The sequence below is a fragment of the Vanacampus margaritifer genome, chromosome 1, assembly GCF_051991255.1.
Source record: "Vanacampus margaritifer isolate UIUO_Vmar chromosome 1, RoL_Vmar_1.0, whole genome shotgun sequence".
NCBI classification, from domain to species: Eukaryota; Metazoa; Chordata; class Actinopteri; order Syngnathiformes; family Syngnathidae; genus Vanacampus; species Vanacampus margaritifer.
In genome coordinates this window covers 1,935,718-1,957,411 of record NC_135432.1, presented here as the reverse complement: position 1 = coordinate 1,957,411, position 21,694 = coordinate 1,935,718, and the positions used below count along the sequence as shown (strand labels likewise).

General features: G+C 41.4%; 1 protein-coding gene across 15 annotated transcripts in view; it reads right to left on the bottom strand.

Annotated features, from left to right (window-relative positions):
• Window positions 1-670: 670 nt before the first annotated feature.
• LOC144052449 (membrane-associated guanylate kinase, WW and PDZ domain-containing protein 1-like) overlaps window positions 671-21,694 on the bottom strand; it is a 118,369-nt gene continuing 97,345 nt past the window's right edge. For 14 of the 15 annotated variants that reach the window (XM_077566522.1, XM_077566531.1, XM_077566539.1 and 11 more), the window contains 7 exons: window positions 21,325-21,627; window positions 15,885-16,088; window positions 14,288-14,375; window positions 14,150-14,204; window positions 11,905-12,048; window positions 11,691-11,829; window positions 671-5,583 (listed from right to left, as the gene is read on the bottom strand). In XM_077566522.1, the coding sequence (XP_077422648.1) occupies window positions 4,595-5,583; window positions 11,691-11,829; window positions 11,905-12,048; window positions 14,150-14,204; window positions 14,288-14,375; window positions 15,885-16,088; window positions 21,325-21,627 (1,922 nt within the window). In that variant the 3' untranslated portion in view covers window positions 671-4,594. Of the gene's footprint in view, window positions 5,584-8,747; window positions 8,840-11,690; window positions 11,830-11,904; window positions 12,049-14,149; window positions 14,205-14,287; window positions 14,376-15,884; window positions 16,089-21,324; window positions 21,628-21,694 lie in introns of all 15 variants that reach the window. The other variant, XM_077566642.1, reaches the window with a different exon arrangement.

Genomic DNA, 21,694 nt, shown 5'->3' with positions numbered 1-21,694 from the left:
AAAACAGAGGTGAAACTAACCATTTTCTATTGTTGATTACTGAAAAACGGAATAAGGTAGAAACAAACTTTTTTTTCTGATGAAAGATGAAAGAGTCCAATCCTTCATTTGGTAGTATGTGTGTTTCCATAGTCCAAACACATAATTTTCTGTGGACCTTGAAAGATCAGTCAAAATGCTTAAATCGGCTGGCACCCACGGCATCCCTTTTCTGAAAACGTCTGGCAGTCAAAGAGTTATAAATGGGTCAAAGGTGTGAAGTGTACGGCAAGAATTTGAAAAAAGAAACAAGGGGGATTCATGTCTTTTGGCACGTGTGAAGCAAGCAGGAAAGAAAGTGGTTGAATGGTTGAGCGTGTCAAATCAATGCGTTTGAGTTGTTCAAGAGGACGGCTGACGGCCCGTGTTTCATCTTACCACAGTATGCGTTTATAAATGGATGAAAGATTATTTTCACATGCGTAACTATGAAAAAAAGTATGGATATTAGTGTAAATATAAGAATCAAAAAAAAAAAAAAACAACCATTTATTAAATTTTTTTTAATTGATTTGTTGGATTTTTTTTAAAAAAAAAAAAAGGAGAGCAATGATGATGTCAAATCGAATGAACAATACTGAGCTCTCCTGTAAAAAAAAAAAAAAAGAATCAAAGTATGAACATTTCTCCATGACTTTGTATGGAAAACTTTATTTTGATAATAAAAATAGCATTCACAGACTTCTTTTGATAGCTACATATACAGTGTAATCCATCTCGAGGAAAGAATCTGGAGAAGTCAACATCTACTTGTACTTTGACTAATGTTATGTATAGCTTCATGGATCAAATAAAGCTATGAACAATGTAATATTTATATATGCATAGTTTTATATAAAAAAAAAAAATGGCCCATATACATTTACTGCTCTTATCAACACATACGCAGTCTGGAGCACATTGCAAGAAAGAATGCTTGAAGAACACAGACTGCATCCAAGTGCTTTAGAATACAAAGGCAGGCTAACCATCAAGAGATTCAAAACGGACAAACAGCTCGACCACTTCAGTCTTCCGTTCCAAAAAGTCTTTACATACCTGATCCAGAGTAAATCAACATAGTTCCCAGAAATCATCAGGTCCATTCAGAGATAAAAACACAAGATCACGTTCCTCATTGCTGAGGCTTATCATAAATTTCTCTTTTGTACATGAAAAAGGCAACATTTTGATTCTTCCACAGGTTCCTAATAGTCACATGGGAAAAATCTTGACAGGAGATGGCCAGGAGGTGAACATCAAAAATGATTTTTTCTTCTTATTATTATTATTGTTGTACCATGGTAGACGACAGTGGTCATGTATGGAAGAATATAATCATGCTTTAGCCGGAAAAATAGAACCGAGCTTTGCCAACAAGGTCAACTCAAGACTGCAGCATATGAAGTGGCTGGGCCCGTCTTTGTGGAAGTTGCCGAGTCGACCGCATTGCATTCGAATCTTCTGCAAGGGTGGGAAACGGCACCGTGTGATCGCCCGATGCCACGCCATCCGACACGCCATCCGACACTCAGTACATATAGGACGCTCGTTTTCGAAGCTTGGGCAAACCAAGAGGTCGACCTTCGCGAGAATGTGTTTGTTTTTGATGAACTGCAATTGCCTTTCAAGTGCGAATTCAGTCTTATCCTGGTTTCAAAAACAAGCCGGTGCGGCTTATGAACGCGCCTTTCAGTAGCCAACACATTTGTTGCGAAACAAAAAACAGACAAAGAGTCACAAAACAGGTTTAAACTCTCTTGGCAAAAAAAAGCAGCAGTCAGACTCCAGTGGGGCGACAATGTTGGCTCAGCTTGGCAGATTGCTCGTCTCCTACCGCAAGAGCTGTGCAGGATCTCGGTCAAAGTGTAAACGCACGGTCATTGGTCTCATCTGAAAGGGGGTTCTGATTATATGAAGGAATTTGATTGAAGTAATGTTTGTAGTATCTATGCGCTACGTTTGTGGGCAGGTGGCAAATGTTTTGTTTGGACTGGATTACAGCTTGTGCTGGCCAAGTCATGACAGTTTGGAACTAAAAATAGGTTCGTTTTTTTCTCACAGCCCCCCCCCCACCCTTCATAAAAAAAAAAAAAGAATATCTTGTAGATTCTGCGTATCGTCAGATGCTTGTGTGGGAAGTTAGGAGGTTAGTGGCCATCACGTACTGTGAGGTCACGCTGTCTGTTGGAAATTGGTGAAAGTGGAAGTCAATCTTAAACATTTCTTGCCAATAATATGTTATATGTGACCTCACTAGTCTAAACAAAACATTCGGATTAATATTACATTTGTGGAATATGAGTTATGCAGCAAAATCCGGTCGGCGGCCATTTTGCCACTTGCTGTCGACTGAAGATGACATCACAGTTGCTCAGGGCTCAGGCAACAACCAATCACAGCGCACCTGTTTTCTGAAGCTGCACTGTGATTGGTTGTTACCGGAGCCCTGAGCAACATTGCTGCTAAACTCATATTAACCAGAATACCATATTAAGACTAGTGGGGCTGCATAGAACATATTATTTTGGGGTTGACTTCCTCTTTAACTTAATACCAATACGCTCATTAGAAAAAGTAGGGCAAGCTTAACTGTAATTCATGCATGCATCTTGCAGAAGGTAAATAATGAATCAATGTTTTTTGTGGCTGCGATCATTCGTGCAAGCTTGAGAAATTTCATCGTTTATGGTTTATAACCACGCTTTTCCAAGATACATCTTTAGGATTTAACCAAACTCACTCGCTGATATGTGCCAAATTACATAAAAACAGCCATCAGACACGTGAAATAAATTATTTATATTAGCACTCTACTTTAGTGCCAGTTCTTCAATTTTGAACATACAAAATGTTTTTTTCCACAGTTCTCGTAAGCCATTGGTGATTTGTGCTATCGTTTGTTCATTAAAGACCCATTGTGTAGGCCTTAGCGCCATCTAGTGGTCAAAGAATAGCATTAGAAGTATGCTGGAGCACGCCCACTACGGTGGCTCAGAGAGACCACATTTCGCAAGCCTACCACCGATTGACCTTACCGTAAACCACGCCCGCATGACCTTGAGTAAAGCAATCAAGACGCAAGACGCTCCCGGCGGTGCATTGTGTGGTTATCCAAAGGGCAGAGACAATCAATAAAAGGTAGAAATAACCGTGTCCGTTTTTTTCCCTTCCATAAACCCTCAAACAAGTACGAAAAATGTCTGCAATGGACACAACCAGTTGAATCCCTCCAAAATGACTAGAAACTACTACGCCTGCACTAAGGTCATGTTCTCCATTGTTGTTTTTAGCCAACGGCTAACGATAGCTCCGGGTAGCTAACCTTCCACTCGTTTGTTGACTTCCTATTTACTATTAATGGCAACAAAACATTGAAAGTAGGAGGTAATATAAATTCATTCTTACCCTGCTTGGCAGGAAGAATGTCCAAAAAGTTCAAAGTGAGTGAGGTGTCTTTTTCTGACTTGTCTAGCAGCAGACATTTCCTTCGTTTTTGGGCAAAAGTGCATGTTGAGGGAGTGAAGATAAACGTCACAAATATTTTTTTAAGCCCCTCTGCTTGCTTCGATGAGAAATACTGTCGTCCTGAAAATACGTGACCGAGAAATCACAAGGAAGATCTGACAACTTTGCAATTACTGTGGATGCACTTTAGCTCATCTCGACCGGTAAATGTCCGAGGGCGCTGCTCGTCGCATTTAGTGGGCGGGGAGGGGCGTGCCACGGTAAGGTCAATTCTTATTCTGCGTGAGCAAACCAACATCTTGTGAATTAGCCAGAGCAGCAAACAAGAGCGGCTCGCGGGAGGAGCTAGTAATTATTATTATTTTTTTTAAAAAAGCTAGTAAAAGCTTGCGGGAGCAAAGCAGCAAGTGACAAGCGACGGGCCCGAATGACGGGAGTTAGTGACGAGCACCTGTAGGCCGCAGCTTTGGAAGTAAAGCTGCGGTCGACCCTTTGGCTCCGACACTCGATGCAATAACTACATTTGCAAAGTTGCCCTTTGGGCATCCGTAGCAGGAAGATGGCGGTGAAACATGGCAGCTCTGTTAAGGTGAGACTGCAGCCATGTAATAGAATTAGTGGTTACTAGACCTATGATTTTATATATATATATATATATATATAAATGGTATGCAATACAACATATTTTTTGCATACTATTCACGTAGTCAGTTTTTCAAATGATTGAATTCTTAGTTCACCACCAGATGGCGCCAGGCTTCACTGAATGTCCCTTTAAAGTAAAAAGTTGACAAAAGCACAAATTGAAACATGTCTCGTACTGCAGTGGAAGGGAACAAAACATTTCGATTCAGCAATGCAGACAAAAAGCAAAATCACCAATTTCATATGCAGGCACATACAATACGCGTATTACGGTACAACAAGCTGTTATGAGCAACAAAACCGTGACAAAACAACCAGTGTAAACGGATGGGATCGTACTCCTGCTGTTGTCGGAATCTCCGGATGGGATCACAAGAAGTCAATCCATAAAGCAGTTCAGGTCTTGATTGGTCCAATTCCAGTGTATGTTACACAAAGTGTGTCGGGGCGAGTCCGCTGGGCTCTAGATGCTGAGGTCTTTGGGGCTTTCTTTGTACAGCTTTCTCTTGGGCTCAGGGAGTTGCTTTGGGCTTTGGCAAACCGTGTTATTGTTGTGGCCTGTGTTGTGGTACGCAGCGTTGTTCTTCGTCATGCTGTAGTAGTCTTTGAGTCTGGGTGCCGCTGCATAGTTCTGCTCGTCCCGGCTGTAGTTGCTGTCAGGCGAAGAGTCCCGCTCCCATCGATATCGTCTCTCCGGCGTCCCGTTCGGACGATATCGCTCGGAGGAAGAGTCCTGCGTCGGGTTCCCGTTCTTGGCCACCCTGGAAAGAGATGAGGAATCGCCGGCGTTGTTGTTGGAGCGCTCAGGGGCGGCGGCCTCCCGGACCCGCCTTGGCTCGTAGACGTTGCGCTCAGGGAAACCCCCGTCGTCGTACTCCCGATCCCGTTGCGCTCGCTCGGCCCTGCGATCCATCGACTTGGCCCGCCGACGATCGGGGGAAGAGGCGCGCTTGCGCGTCGGGGAGCGGTCCAGGGAGCCGCGGCGCGCAGCGCCGAGCCTCCCGTCCAAAGTCGAGCTTCTGTTGGCGAGTTTCTGTGCCGCTGCCGCCTTCTTCCCCGAGTTGTCCTTCCTCAGAGTCTTTAGGAGCTTGGAGATCCCGCTTTCAGACTCGGACTTTTTGACTTTGCGTCCTCGGATGTTCTTGTCGCCGCTGCTACCGTTGCTGTCGTCCGGAGACGGCGGTCTGGGGGTGCTGTGACTGTGATTGTTATTCCAGGTGTGGTGAGGGTGAGGGTTCAACTGTCGGGCTTGGTAGTCCATCTGATCTGCCCCGACCCTGTCCCTGTTCCTGTCTCGCCCACGCCCGGCCTCCTCCCGGCGTGATGGTGTGTGAAGGTCTGGTGGATAACTGGAATCCAATGAGGTGCGATATCGGCTGTTGGCTGGCAGCGTTCTCACTTCCGAAGTGTTTTGTGCCCCGAGTGTGGGAGGGTACCCGTCATTGCTGCCGTCTAAAGGAGACGACAAACAACAAAAAAGATGCTTAGAAAGCGTGACAGGTATCCCATGCGCAGATACTTTAAGCTGTGGTGACATGACAGAACCACTGGGCGGGGATTTAAAGCATGTCATGCATAATTGTGCTCACTTGGATGCACTGCAGCACATATTTCCAGTTATGGTTGACGGAAGTGGTGCAACGGATCATCATTGATCCGCGGTCGGTTCGGATCAAGTCCCACGGTTCGGATCGCGCACGCGGATTGGTTGGTGGGGAAAAAAAGTGCGCATTCACACGAAAGCAACATCATCAATCCACAGCAGAGGACGTTGAAACTCCTCGTAGATCACATATGTCGCATGCATGGGAGCATTTTAACTCATTTGCTCCCAAAAACGTATGAATATGTTCTATTTTAAACATTGCCATGCTCCCAAAGACGTATCTATATGTTCTTGATGTTTTTGTTATGCTAGAACATACAGAAGGCTTTGATGCAGCCAAGCAATGGTAGGTGATACAAAAACGGCCAGCAGGTGGCAGCAGAGTATAAGCGATCAACCAGGGCCATGTTGCAATAAAGCTATTTTCCCCACTGTTCTAAACTGATTTGTGAATAATGATGAAACTTAGCTATATTCTAATTATAATTGCTGCAAAACGGAAACAGATAGAATGATACTTTTTTCCCGATGAAAGAAGACCTTAATCCTTCTTTTGGTAGGTTCCATGTTTTGATAGCAATAGAAAACAATATTCTGTGGGCCTTGCAAAATCAGACAAAATCCAGTAAAACAGCCGGGAGCGAAGGGGGTTGCTTCAGTGAAATAGAGCAAAGGGGGTTGCTTTAGTGAAAACGGCTGGGAGTGAATAAGTTAATGATACAGGATTTTTTTTCTGCCTCTCGTCTCGACACCATTCAGACATGTCAAGGAAGCTAACACATACTCAACGTAACAAGGCTAACTTCAAAATGAAGTACTACAAAATAAATTGACGGCAATGCAAATAGCCATCGTAGACTTTTACTTTGAAGTTGGCACACGTCGTGGCATGATGGCTAGCTTGACTTCCGTTTTACTCGTGTAGGATTTCGTTATTGTGTGTTTTGATTAAAGTTGCGACTAACATCAACACTACGCTATCCCAAACTCATATTCAATCGCTAATTTAGGACACTAAGAAACTGCTAATGAATTACGCCGTTATTGTATGATACGGCAGAAGTCTCCGACGTAAGTGGCTAGCATGCAGCTAGCTGTTAGCATTGCCTGGCTGGTAGCTGTAAATGAGTTTCACAGCTGGTACCTGGCTTACTTGAATACTTTTTCCAATATTCTGGAGGTCTCTTCATTATAAAAAAAAATAAAAAAATTAATCGAACTTGATCTTCATTTATTTTATAAAACACTTTTGCCTATTAAAAAAATAAAACATTCAAGTTAAAATGTTAAACATAGCCTTTTAGATTTTAGGAACACAGATTAAGACATTACCCCTTCAGACCCAGAGATGATCCCAGTGGACATGATGGCGTTCGCGTGTCGAAAGTCTTAACCAATAAAACGCATCATTTGGATGATGTCAGCACTTCTGGTTCATGATTGGATCTTGACTAACCAATCACAATTGCAAGTTGATTTGCATGATGTTCATGTTAAAAATGTTGCATGTAAACTTGGTAAGTTTACAACACGTTACGGCCATATTATCCTGGCGTCCTGGAGTCAAAATCAGCACAAAAAAATAATACATTTTTGCCCAGCAGAAAAAATGCGGATTTGAAGGGGAAAGGCCATTTATACCTTGTTATTTTACACATGGACCATGTATAAAATAAGAATGTTTCTGCCTCATATTGCACTTAAAGTTATGTTCCGAAATCCTAAACGGCTATATTAGCAGGGATGTGATTTGACCAAAGTGAAATTATCTGAAAATTTAGCCGGGGGTCTGGGGGCCGCTGGCACTCGCTCATGGGTTTTCCGTGTTTTTAAGTACTTTCAATGCACTCACATGACAAAGAAATAGACAAAACAACAGCATAAATTTTCAATGTATATTGAACTATCCCATATAAAATGGCAGTTTTAGTCAACTCAAAATCAGTCACATTCAAAAACATTGGACTGTCTTTTCTTTTAAAAACTATCACTGAGAATATCATCATATCTAACTAATGTGATTACTAAGTTAACACATAAATAATGTTGAAGAGTTCAAATTTCATGAACAAATAATTGTATCATGACCAAATGAAAAGTAACTCATATTAGAGCATACCACAAATGTCTTTGTTATAGCAGAAGATGTTATCTGTCGGAGTCATGTGCATACACAATGAAATACAAAAAAAAAACAAAAAAAAAAACAGATTTTTTTTGTTTTGGGGGGAGATAAAAAAAAGCGGAATTCCGCGAATTAGCGGAAAAATCACATCCCTGTATTAGGCATTTTGAATAGATTTTTTTTTTAAATGTAATGGAAAAAAGCGTCCTGGATTGGCTGGCAACCAGTTGAGGGTGGACCTTGTGAGGAATAAGCCGTTAAGAAAATGGATGGAAGGATGGGAAAAAGCGTTTCACTAAATAAATGAAGACAAAATACTATTTCTCTCTTTTTTTTTGCTGATCTTAAAAAAATGATCCGATCCGTGACTCAAAGCTGTGATCTGATCCGAACCGTGACTTTTGTGATCCGTTGCACCACTAGTTGACAGTGATCTTTTTTTCCCCCTCACAAATATACATGGAGGTTGCACTGAAGCGACACACGGCTTCAGTGCATTTGGCCTCCGGGGCTGCAGGTGAAACACGGGGTAGGTGATTTCAGCAACAAGAACATCGGCAAGTGTGGGGGGCGGGGTTATCAATGACAGCGCAGGCACCTGAGAAAGCATTCAAAACAATACGATGATGTGAATCACTGGGATTTAGAAAGATTAGCCAGGTTGCTATGGCAACAGCAGCTGATGAGTGGTGGCATTAAGTTAGTCCTGGTCCTTTCCACATGTGAGAGTTTGAATCAGGCACAAGACACAAAGCTTTTGTCAAAATACACAAAGAAGGATGCAGGTCAGGATGAGCTGATGGAGGGCTGGGAAGAAATCAAAGATGATGGGGGCGAGGAAGGAGGAGGGGGGGGGGGTGTCATGACAGACTTCTAGCTACAAACCGTGGTCTGATTTTGGCCCATTAGGTAGAAACAGGGCTCTCCCATCTTGTCATTTCTCATCGTACCAACAGCGAGATGAGGAGCCATCATCGCTGGAGAGAGGAGGAAGAGCCCAGCGACAATAGACGGGTCGGAGAAAGAAAGAGAGAAGAAGAAGAGAGGAGAAAACAAATAACACAGACAAGAGGCAGTTTTACATTTCATCCCAAGAGACGGTTTGCCGCCAAAGACAGAAGGGGAGAAATACATTCAAAAGTTACACCTGAGAAACATCGTCACCCTCCTAAAATGATGACCCAAGTGATTTATTTATTTCTGGAAACCACAAAAAGGGGCGAGGCCCGGAAGCGTGACGTCATATAAAACATGCCCATATTTGGGTAAAACGGGCCGACCGGACGTGACGTCATCCTTTGGCAAGATGAAAAGAGGCGGGAGGGGGCAGGACTTAGACCGGAAGTGACATCATCAATCAAACTATTTTGACAGAAGCGGGATTGTAATATTATTTCTACTGATCCAAATACCGATGATATTAAACTTAGTATTAGTTTCATTTTCGGGAAGAATTGAATAACTTGTTTAACTAACAATGCAGCCAATTTTAGCGGCCAGCATCTTGAGATGTTTAAGGCAAAAAATGTAATAAAAAATAAAGTCAAAATATGACTTAAGCCATTATTTTAAGAGGGCCACAAAAAGACAGAAACAATGTCAGGAACAATCCATCAGAAGAGGCTCCAGTTTATGGGCAGGAATATCACATAACAGAAGATCAATGTTATAAATCCGTCAACACTTTTCTGTGGCCAACATTTTTTCATTGAGGCAAATTTGTCACACTTTCCTGATTCAACAACGATTTGAACGCATCAGTGGCACTAAATGTTTTTTTCTAACCATTTCCGGCATTGGCGTCCGAACGTTTTCCTCTGAGGGCCACAAACAGAAAAATGGAAGAATGCAAGCGTCGCTATCAAGCGCACCAAAATCAGTCAACCAAGCAGTTGCATATTGTTGATACGTTAGTTATTTTTTTTTGGAACTGCTAGCTGAACATTTTCATTGAAGGAACATCATTTAGGATTTGAGCAGATTTTGGTCTCGACATTCAGAGCCAAAACTGAGCAATCTGTCATAAAATGACCCTTTTTAAAGCTGTTCCTTGGGAATTAGTCATGTGATACTTTCACAATTTGGGCCTTGATACGGAGGAGAAAGTGGAAGGAACCATTTATACTTGCAAAAATTAATTATATGTATCCACCAACCACAGTGTTATGAGGAGAAACGTTTAATCGTAATAGCTTTGGCTTCCTTCTCCTCCAACCCAACACTTTGTGCGAGCTTTTTTGTTGACTTTTTTTTGTACTTGTTCAAGATAAATAAAGATCAAATTAAATCATTTGCTTCTTTGCATATTCAGAAAACTTCTTCAGTGTATACAAGAAATGTATTAGGTTTAAATTTTCAGGAACATTTTCAGTATATGCCGCAGATGGTGGGCCACAAATCATTTGGATACCGCGGATTTATAATAACACAAAAAGAGCTAGAATGCTGTGGTGGGAATTGTTCTAAAATAGTGACAACTGCCCAAACTAAATGATGTCATATCGTGCCCTCAGCTTGCCGTGTACCAAACACGGCTCACCCATTTTCTGAAGCTGAGGCCTGATTGGTCGCCTCCTGAGATCAAAATGGTTGGATTTTGCTGCTTAACTCATATTGCATAATCACAATAATAATCAGAATACCTTGTAAAGACAAGTGGGGCAGCCCCGCTAGTCTAAATATGGTCTTCTGGTTGATATTGTGTTAGTGGAATATGAGTCAAAATCCAGCCGTTTTTCTCCATCTCAGGGGGCGGCCATTTTGTCACTTGCTGTCGACTGAAGATGTTGCTCAGGTCTCAGGCAACGACAAATCACAGTGCAGCTTCAGAAAACAGGTTAATTGTGATTGGTCGTTGCTTGAGCCCTGAGCAACATCGATGTCATCTTCAGTCGACAGCAAGTGGCAAAATGGCCGCCCCCCTGAGATGGATTAACTCTTTCACTGCCAGACGTTTTCAGAAACGGGTTGTCGCCAGTGCCAGCCGATTTAAGCATTTTGACTGATCTTTCAAGGTCCACAGAAAATGTTGTGTTTGGACTATGGAAACACACATCCGACCAAATGAAAGATTGGACTCTCATCTTTCATCAGAAAAAAAAAGTTTGTTTCTACCTTATTCCGTTCTTCAGTAATCAACAATAGAAAATGGTTACTTTCACCGAAATTCTCTCTTTTGAAACAAAAAACGGAGAAAAAGAGCTTTTTGTGAAACGATGTTATTTCATGCACTCTAGTGAATGTCTTCCATTCTCATCTCCTGCTCGACGCTCTAGCTCCGCCTCTACTGACGCCCACCCGATCTTGTCAAAAGAGAGTCATCGCTGCCCTTTAGGGGCCAAAATTAGTCATTAGGCACAACAGACAGACTGGAAACTTTCACCAGACATGCGGAAGGGTTTCCTCTACCCGTTTCAAAAAAAAAAAAAAAAAAAAATCATTGGATGACGTCTTTTGACGTCAATGGCAGTGATCCGTAGGTTTTTACTTGACGTCTTTAAACGTCAGTGGCAGTGAAAGAGTTAAAAGCGTCTGTATTGTGTTTCATCACTCATATTCCAAAAATTTAATATTAAACAGAGTGTTTAGACTAGTGAGGTCACATATAACATATTATTGTCAAGAAATGTTTAAGGTTGACTTTGAAGTTCAATATTTGACATACAATAGTGATACGAGTTGAAAATGTGAGCTTGGTCCTCAATTCTCTTTCTGCCATTTCATATACATTTACAATGCATAGCTTTGAATTTGTGGTGGCCACAATGAGCTTGATATCGTAGCACAAAAGGTTGAGAAGGATTTCGAGTTGAGAAAATGCAAACCTACCATACTCGGGTACAGATCCGTCCCCGCGTTTCAGGACGAGCCGCGCCCACCGCCCTCCGTTCTTGATCAGTTCAATGGCACGCGAATGCTTCATGTTCTTTGTGCTCTCGCCATTAATCTCCAAGATTTCGTCTCCCACCTGCAAAGCGGCAACATTCTCACTGCGAGCAACGACAAGTGAACGGAAGCGTAATGAGAGGCGGATGCTTCATACCCGCATTTTGCCATTCCTGACAGCAGCCCCGTCCTCGGCTAGCCTCAACACATAAAGGTCCATGTTGTATTCTCGCCCTCCTCTCAGGCTAAAACCAAAACCTTTGCTGTCGCGTTCAAGGTCCACCGAGTAGAACTCATTGTCCTGCGAGTGACCGGGAGAAAAAGAGTGAAGTGTAAAATCCGTAATCGGAATAATCGACCATCACGCCGCTCAAGTCGCGAAATGTCAGTGATTGCAGGGCCAGTGAATGCACGACTGATGAACATTCTGTAATCATGACCGTATGAGCTCATTCAGCGACATTTTGACTATCGCGGCCAAGGCGGCGCCATTTCAGGCCAACATGGACAAACGGGATTGGTCGTGGCAGGGCAGTGATTGCCACAGATACCTGGTGAGATTGAAAAAAGAAAGAAGTAAAAATTGCCGATGAGAAACCTCTCCTAGTCGGTGTATGCAACTAACCCTGACCCTAGGACATAATTGGGTGGACAAAACTTGAAGGCGGTCCGTAATGGGGTGGGAAGTAAACCAATTGTGCAGTGTGTACGTTAACTCTTTGACTGCCAAAAACGTTAAATAACGTTTAATAAAATCCTATGGAGGAGTGCCAAAGACGTTAAAAGACGTTTTTTTTTTCAAAACAGAGGTGAAACTAACCATTTTCTATTGTTGATTACTGAAAAACGGAATAAGGTAGAAACAAACTTTTTTTTCTGATGAAAGATGAGAGTCCAATCTTTCATTTGGTAGTATGTGTGTTTCCATAGTCCAAACACATAATTTTCTGTGGAACTTGAAAGATCAGTCAAAAATGCTTAAATCGGCAGGCACCCACGGCATCCCTTTTCTGAAAACGTCTGGCAGTCAAAGAGTTAATAACGGACTCTTTTGCATTTAGTGAGTTCATTTTTGACAAAAATGTAATATCAAAATTCATTCAGTGCTTTCTGGAGTCAAATAAACATCTTCTGCGTGAGCTGTAAAGCTGCTCGTCATCCGCCTTTTCATCCAAAGAAGGCCTTGACGGTGCCCGTTTCAGGCAAATGGAGTTCCTGGGCCACAGCTAGCTTCTTCGTGGCAATGATTTGGCACAAGTAAACTTGGTTATATTTACATTTTCCCAACACCATTTTACATTTTTTTCCCCGAGCATTTTAGAACTACAATCATATCCTCTTTGAATAATCACAATTATTTGAATATTCCTTAGCATTATTTCATATTGTCAATTAGTGAACTTAACACATGACCATCCAATCACTCACCATGTCACATTTTTGATATTGTGAGCATACACAATAGCTTACAAATATATATATTTTTTATGTGAAACATTGGGAATGATCTTTATTTAAAGGGAATTCAAAAAAAAAAATTCTTAACTCTTTGACTGGCAGACGTTTTCAGAAAAGGGATGCCGTGGGTGCCAGCTGATTTAAGCATTTTGACTGATCTTTCAAGGTCCACAGAAAATTATGTGTTTGGACTATGGAAACACACATACTAACAAATGAAATATTGGACTCTCACCTTCCACCAGAAAAAAAAGTTTGTTTCTACCTTATTCCGTTTTTCAGTAATCAATAATAGAAAATGGTTAGTTTCACCTCTGTTTTGAAACAAACGTCTTTTAACGTCTTTGGCACTCCTCCATAGGATTTTACTAAACGTTATTTAACGTTTTTGGCAGTCAAAGAGTTTAAAATAGTAGATACAAATAAAATAAAATTGCAACGCACTTGCCACTCGCACATTTATAAAATAAATCTCAAAGTGCACAATAAAAATATGTTCTATGCAGCACCACAAGTCTACTGTAAATACGGTTAATATTGCATTCGTGGAAAATCGTAAAAGTTTTTGTCAATATCAGAAGGCGACCATTTTGCCACTTCCTTTCGGATGAAAATGACATCACAGTTGCTCAGGTAACAACCAATCACAGCTCAGCGTGCGAAAACAGGTCAACTGTGATTGGTCATTGCCTGAGCAACTGCGATGTCATCTTCAGTCGACAGCAAGTGGCAAAATGGCCGCCCACTGAGGTAGATAAAAAACAGCTGGATTTTGCTGCTTAACTCATATTCCACAAATGTAATATTCATCAGAATGTCATGTTTAGACTAGTGGGGCTGCAAAGAACATATTTATCGCTAAGAAATGTTTAAGGTTGACTTGCCGTTTAATAGATTTTTTTTTCTGGAATAATATATTTGGTAACTGAAGTATGCATTCTCACCTGTGATATTTGCGTAGGTGGAGGAGGAGGAACTCCTTTCGACTTGGAATTATTCCTTCCAAAACACAAGAACACCGTGTTCAGTATTTAGAAGGAAAAAAAAAAAGTTTCTTGCACAAATATTCCACGCGCACCCACCGACACTCTTTGGACTGTTGAGGAGTGTGCGTGGTGGTGATCGTAGCAATCTTCTCCGCATTGGTCAGCAGAGAAGCATTGGAAGACTCTGCGCAGGATCACAAACGCCACATGTCACAAATCAACTGAAATCAAACACTATTTGAAATGTGCATTATGAATATTTCTGCTTTGGGAAAGATGTGACCATCGCGGATGCTGTGTTGTGCTGACATGATCATTTAAGAAGCATTGTACAGTACATGTCTGTTTTTAATGCTTGCAAAAAAAAAATAGCAAAATACGCCGCAAGCGCACAGCAGAAAGTTAAGGAGACGAGTTGAACAGATGCTGCCGCGGGAACTCGTAGGGCCTGATTTACTAAGATGCCATTTAACGGCCGTTGAATTGCGCGTTCACGCACTTGAACAGACTAAGTGCTCTGTTGGCAACAGGTGTAAACGTGATGCATTGCACGTGTTTAAAAGAGACTTTTGCGCTTTAGCTAGCTATGATGGTTTTCACGATGGAAGGTTTGGCAGTAAAGCACCCGAAAGTGACGGAATTGGGAATATTGGTGGAAGGGGTTTACAAATGTTATCACTGAGTTCCAAAAAATTAAATCGACTTTTGGGTAAAGACAGCAAGCGCATGAAAACCATGCTTTGTTTGATTGAGAGTTGAAAGCAGTTTTGCCATAAGGGACGTGGCATGACTCCTTCTTGTGATTGGCTCAATTTCAGCCCTTAGATCATTCGAAACCTAAAAAATTGCATTGTATATATCATTTTTTGTTGACCGTTTTGCAGATGCATTCCTGGTTGTGCTTGTTCAGCTTCAGCATCTCAATCAATCAAACAATCAATCTTTATTGATACAGCAGCTTTCATACATTAATTAACCCCTTCGGACCCATAGATGATTGCAGTGGACATGACATATTTGCGTGTTAAACCAATAAAACACATCATTTGGATGTCAACACTTCATGATTGTATCTTAACTAACCAATCCCAATCCCAAGTTGATTTGCATGATTTGCATGTTAAAAATGTTACATATAAGCTTGGTTGTTTATAACACATTGCAGCTATATTATCATGGCATCCACTATAACAAATAAAATCAACAACCATGTTGTTCTTATGTGGGAAAAGAGTCAAAATCAGTGAAAAAAAAAATAGCCTAGCAGAAAAAATGCGGGTCTAAAGGGGTTAAAATTAGAGCTGTCAAACGATGATATTTTTTAAAATCTGATTAATCACATTTTAGAATTTTGATTAATCATGATTAATCGCTTAATTAAAATTGCTTTTTTTTATCAAAATGTTTTGGCCAATTTAAAGAGCATCTGTTTTTTTTTTTTTTGACAACATAATAAAAGGAAGTGGGAACTAAGAAAAAAAATAAAAGGTCAATCTGGTTGTGGCAGCTTTTTCACGGGCAGACCTTTTAGCAAATCAGGCCCATAGTGAGATGTCCGGGTTCACACCGGGATGAAAAGTGCTTTTGGCGGTTTTGAGAAGCAGCCGTGGCCTTTGCAAGCCGGCAAGCATGAATAAGTCATGCGCTGCCGCATGATGACGTGAAGCCGATGCATTGGCAGTCCAAGTCTTACCATCACCGGGGATGATCCTGAGCGAGACGGTGTTTCCAGCTTCCTTGATCAGGTTGACGATGTCCGAGTGGGACTTGTTGGTGATGGAGCAGCAATTGACGGACAAGATCCGATCGCCCACTTTCAGCTTACCGCAGCGGTCTGCCGGGCTGCCTTCGATGATGCGTCCTATTTTGTGGGGCATGGCCACACATGCATTCCCAGCTTTTTGTGTCGACAACATGTGTGTGATTTGGTTGATCGGTGATATTGATTAAGGAAGAAGAAGGGGCAAAAGGAGACAGGAAAACGTATTAAATCATCCCTAATCAACCCACAGAAAGCAATCAGTTCAAATTATCAAAGTGCAAATGAACACACAAGTAACATTTGTGAGGAGAATTTTTTTCCCTGAAATCTGAAATCAATACAGTGTCAAGCAAATGGCAATGGTCCAAACCATCAGACGCTTCACTCACATACTTTAGTCATAGCATCGTGAAGGCCGCAGTCTCTATCCACTATCCAAGGATCAATAAGGCCAAAATCATTTGCCTTTGGGCTGCTGAGTGACACCAAGAAATGTAAGCACTTCCAAAGTGGAGCTCTGACAGGTGACGTCTGCAGTCAGAGCTTACAAACGACAATTTACCTTCTTAAGGTCAGAGCAAGTGCAACTACGGGAGGACAAAATTCGGGTTTTGAAAGGCCTTGTAAAAGCGCAAAATCCTGAATTATACTCTTATTCGGGTTTTAAAAACCCAAATAGTAACAAACTCATAAAAGACGGTTTATTGACAAGCTTTTGTATGTCTAATGTCAATATCCTGTTCCCTCCATGCTTTATTTCGTAATTTTGATGTTGTGTACTTTTATTTTGGCATACTTCCGGCAGTCCAGCGCTATCCACTAGTGGTGGCTTTACACCTAACAGAAAGACGCTAACAGAAAAACGAAAAAAGGTCCGTGATTTAACGTGTTGCTGACTGAAACGCCGATTTACCCGCTTTATTTCTTAGGTCTGTCATGTTTACTTTCAGTCCTGTTTACTCCCTGTCATGTTTTCCCCTTGTCTTGTCATTTCCTGTTTTATTGTGAAAAGTCTGACTCCTCTCGTTTCTGGTCACTTGCCCTTCCTCGTGTGGCGTCTGTGTCAACCCTGATTGTGTCCACCTTTCCCCATTACCCTCATGTGTCATCCAATCAGTGCCCTCAGCCAGGTGTGTCTTGTCATGTCATTAGTGTTGGTGTATTTAGTCGGTTGTCTCCCCCCTGTCTGTGTCGGTTCATTTTTGCTGTTGCCACGTTCGTAAGTCTTTCGCCACGTCACGCTGACCTCTTTGCCTTATCCGGATCCATGTCATGTTGTTAGTCTCGCCTTAGTTGTTTTTTCATGTTTTGCTTCAGGTTTTGTTAGTTCCATTTGTTTTGTACTTTGAAGTTAGCCTTTTTTTGATTAGATATTAAAACCTCTTTTGGGCTGCACCTCTGCCTCCTTGCTCTGCCTTCCCGCATCTGGGTCCTAAAGCCCCACCTTACTGACAAGGTCTAAGGGAAAAATGCCACGTAAGCGTGTGAATAAGTCTGTCTGTCGCGCAAGCCACCGCAAATACACAAGCAGAGGTCAACGGAAATTGACGAAACGCAGCAAAGAACCACACTTTAGGAACTAGGGCTCCTTATTTGCATGGCGAGGAAGATGAATATAAGAGTGATAATGTCTTTCATTGACCTTAGGAAGTTAAAAGCGCAAATGGCGGCACATTTCGGAATGACATTGACCACGTGTTGCAGTTCAGATCGGAATATGAAAACGGAAGTACGACCACGTATTAGGGCCACGTATAAATATATATATTTTTAGAGGGGGGGTAATATTCAGAGAAAAAAAGTCCACTTTAGAAAGTGTCAAATTTGCGTGAAAAAAAAACTCCGAAACTTACGAGAAATACACGTTGCGTACTACTCGGATGTTTGTGCCAAAGCTTTTCGGTCAGGTTTTCAAATAAGGAGATCGTAATTGCTTGAGCAGAAATTAACCCTATCATTAAGCATTCACTCTTTGAAGCCTTGGGTACTGCCAGCGACAAAGACACCTCGCTTTGCGAAGGTCCACACCCTGAGGATCAAGAATTTATGCTCATTTGTTAAAATGTATATTTACTTGTACATCTATGTTTCTAGAATTATTATTTACACATTTTGCTATTTGTTTTTGTACAAGTATCTAAGTTAACGTGTCAAATCTGCTGCTCTCCGTCATTCACTTGCGTTTACCTCAAGTATGCTAGCTTCTGATTGGTTAGTGTTAGTCAGCTGACCAGGAAGCGTTGTCGCTCTAGCTGTCGTGTATGCAAGTAAACTTTAAATGAATAAATCCATCGCCATCCTGCCTTTTCATTTTATAAACAGTGTTCCATTAATCACCAACGAATCCTTACGTTAGATCCTGGTGGACAAAAGCAAGTACCTCGTCCAGACTATAGCTACGCTGTGTGTATTTCTTGCAAGTTGTGTTGTTTTTTTCTTGTAAATTTGACACTTTATAAAGTCGCAAATTTACAAGTTTTTCTCTCTCGCAAAAAATTTGCTTAGCCTGAATATTGACTGCATGTAAACGTAGCTACTTATCTTGAGCCGAGTGACGGTGATGGAAAAACTGCAAATGGACCTTGGAGATCTTCTGTCATCCCACCCCTTGATTTCTTCCTCTATTCTCACAATCCTCCATCCGGTTGTTATTCTTTCTTATGACACCTAAATTGATGACGTCCCTCTTCCTCGGTCTTGCTTGAAAAATACACTATCCTGTATCCTGTCACTTTGTTCAGATAACGAAATCCAAGGCCTTATGGGACGTGACAGGTATGCAGGATTCTACGAAGCTCAACACCGAACCCAGTTCACAAGGTGAGAGGCAGGAGGAGGCGTGGGAGTGAAGGCGCTCGCATGATATACGAGTATACGAGTGACTGAATCACATAAAGCGTCACTGTTATTCCCTTGGCTGAAGAACGCCTCATAAAATATACTTTTTCATGTTTTTAAAAAATACACTTTATTTTTATATCCGGGCTTGGTTGAACTCTATCGGGAACGTGTGAAGCCAGGATTCACGGCACATGAAAGTCCATTCATCTCAGGCTCCCGAAAGGAATGAGGGAAGTAAGAAAACAGCCGAGGCGAAAGCCTGAAAGGCTTTGGCGGCATTAAGACGCGCTTGTTGACGAGCACACGCGCGGCTGTCGCGGTAAGCAAACACGTGCGTCGTCTTGTGCTAAGTAACATCATCGTCCCAAGCAGATCCGTCAATGTGGCTAACACACATTCCAGTGTTTTGCAGATGACACATCGCATTACAATAATCACGGCGTCGTTGGAGTAGCTCGCCGACAGATAGCGAAGGCTAACGTCAAAATAAAGTGGAACAAATAAATACCCGGACGGCAATGCAAAAAGCCTTAGTAGACTTTTACTTTGAATTAAATAGAACTTTGTCTTCTTTTATTTTATAAAACACTTCTTCTGCCCGTAAATGAAAAAAAACATTCAACTCAAAATGTCAAATATAGCCGTTAAGATTTTAGAAACACAAGTTGAAGCCATTGTTATTTTACACATAGACCATGTATGAAATAAGAATATATCTGCTTCATATTGCACTTAAAGTTGTGTTCCTAAATCCTAAACGGCCATATTAGATTTATTCTTTGTTTTTTCAATGAGCAAAAGTGTACTATGCATCTTTTTTTTTCTTTTTTTGCTGATCTGGAAAACGATCCGATCCAAACCGTGACTTTTGTGATCCGTTGCTAGCATGCATTATCAGCATCATTTTGGTAAAAAAAATAAAAAAAATGCATTGTGTTGTTGTGTTTGTTTTTTGTTTTTTTTTTTCTTTTTCTTTCTACGGGAGAGCTCAGTATTGTTCATTCGATTTGACATCATCATTGCTCTCCTTTTTTTTTTTTTTTTTTAAAAAATCCAACAAATCAATTAAAAAAAATTTAATAAATGTTTTTTTTTTTAAATACATATACATATATATATATACACATATACACACATATATATATATATACCCTTTTTTTTTGTATGTGGGTGAGTATGTGTATGTGCGTGTGTGTGTGTGCGTGCGTGCGTGCGTGCGAACGTGTGTGTATTCATCAGTTCACCTAAAGCCCATTAAAAAAAAAAATCCCATACTAATAATATAATATAATAATAAATTGCCAGATGCAGAAACATCAATGTAAGTTATCACGATGTAGTGGCTCTCGCTAACAGACAGAATTAAGTAACCGGAATTAGGTTAAAAAATTCTATATACGTAGACCATGTTTCTATAAATTTTGATATTTGGTTTTTATTTGAGGCCGATATTTTTTCCATTAAAATGTGATTTATGAGGAGGTTAGACCATTGGTCGATATTCAGAGTTTGTTAATTTTTCCAGTTAACAAGAATTGTTTTTTTAGCGATAGTAAGGGCTACAAGTTGTGTTGTTGTGTTTGAAGTAAAGGCAAATATTATATCTCATATAAACATGAGTAGCTCGCTGCTGTTTGGCTTTTTTAAAAGTAGCTCGCAGTGGAAAAAAGCTTGGAGACCTTTTTTTGCACTACGTCATCTTTACAGCTAACTATACAAGAGACCTTGGCATGACATCGGGGACACGGATAAATCACATCAAATTTGTTGGAGGAGAACATCTCCAATAGCTCATCACTGGCTGAGCAACTTTTGATAGTTGCAATTTTGCTGTTTACGTCCATAAATGAATGCAGCTGTGAGGTCGGAATCAGCGATGATGATGTTTGCGATAAAGCCGCAGCCGGCCGGCCTGATCCTGTCGGAATGAGCGCTGCTCATGAAGTGCTTTCTAAATCCCTAAGCTCGTGATAGCAGGTTGGCGACCTTGGTATGAAGTGCACCCCGCTCAAAAGGACTATTTGCTATTTATGGAGGACCAAAACTGCCAAAATCAAAATCAAATACATAAACGAGAAACATTTCTATAAAAACGGAAGTAAAAAATATATATAGTTGATTTTATTTTTATCTATTTATTTTTTAAATTTTCTGAATTATATTTGTTATATCCATTTTTATTTTTAATAAATTAAATAAAATAAATAAAATAAAATATAAAATAATTGATTCATTTATTTTGGGCAGTTTTGGTCCTCTATAGCAATTTGCGAGGGAACGCAACCTGGTGGAGAGGACCCAACCCACTTGGTGCCGCTTTGCTGAATTAAGCAGCCAAGCCTCCGGAAAAAATAGCCCCGAGACCCAAATATCGCAGCTTTGAAGCAAACGGTGCATAATGATAATGAATCACAAAGAAAAGTCATGATTTTCAGAGAGATGCTCAAAAGCGTTACGGCAGATTCAAGTCAAACGAAAACACGAGGCCTTTTCAAGTGATTTGCATCTTAGCGGTCTCACGTGGACTCACCAAAGGTGGTGCCCGCATCGGGCCTGGAAACCGAGGACACAATGACGAAACCGAAGCCCTCGTTTTCTCCACGTTGGATCTCCACGTCATACGGCTGCAGCGAGGCGGGGACCACGGCGCTCCCGCTGCCGCCGCCCCCGCCGCTGCCGATGCCGCTGGTGGAGCCGCTGCCGGAGCTGACCGTGTTGAGGGAGTTCTGGCTTCCCTGCGGGGTCCGCTTGCCTTCCGTCAGGCTGGGGGCCTGCGTGCTGCTGTGGTGCGAGGAGGCTGGCGATGGCGGAACGTCACCTTCCCCTTTGGACACTGGTGAGGATGAAAAGACTGCTCGTGAGAGGGACTTTCCAAAAGTCACCAATCACACCGCAAAACC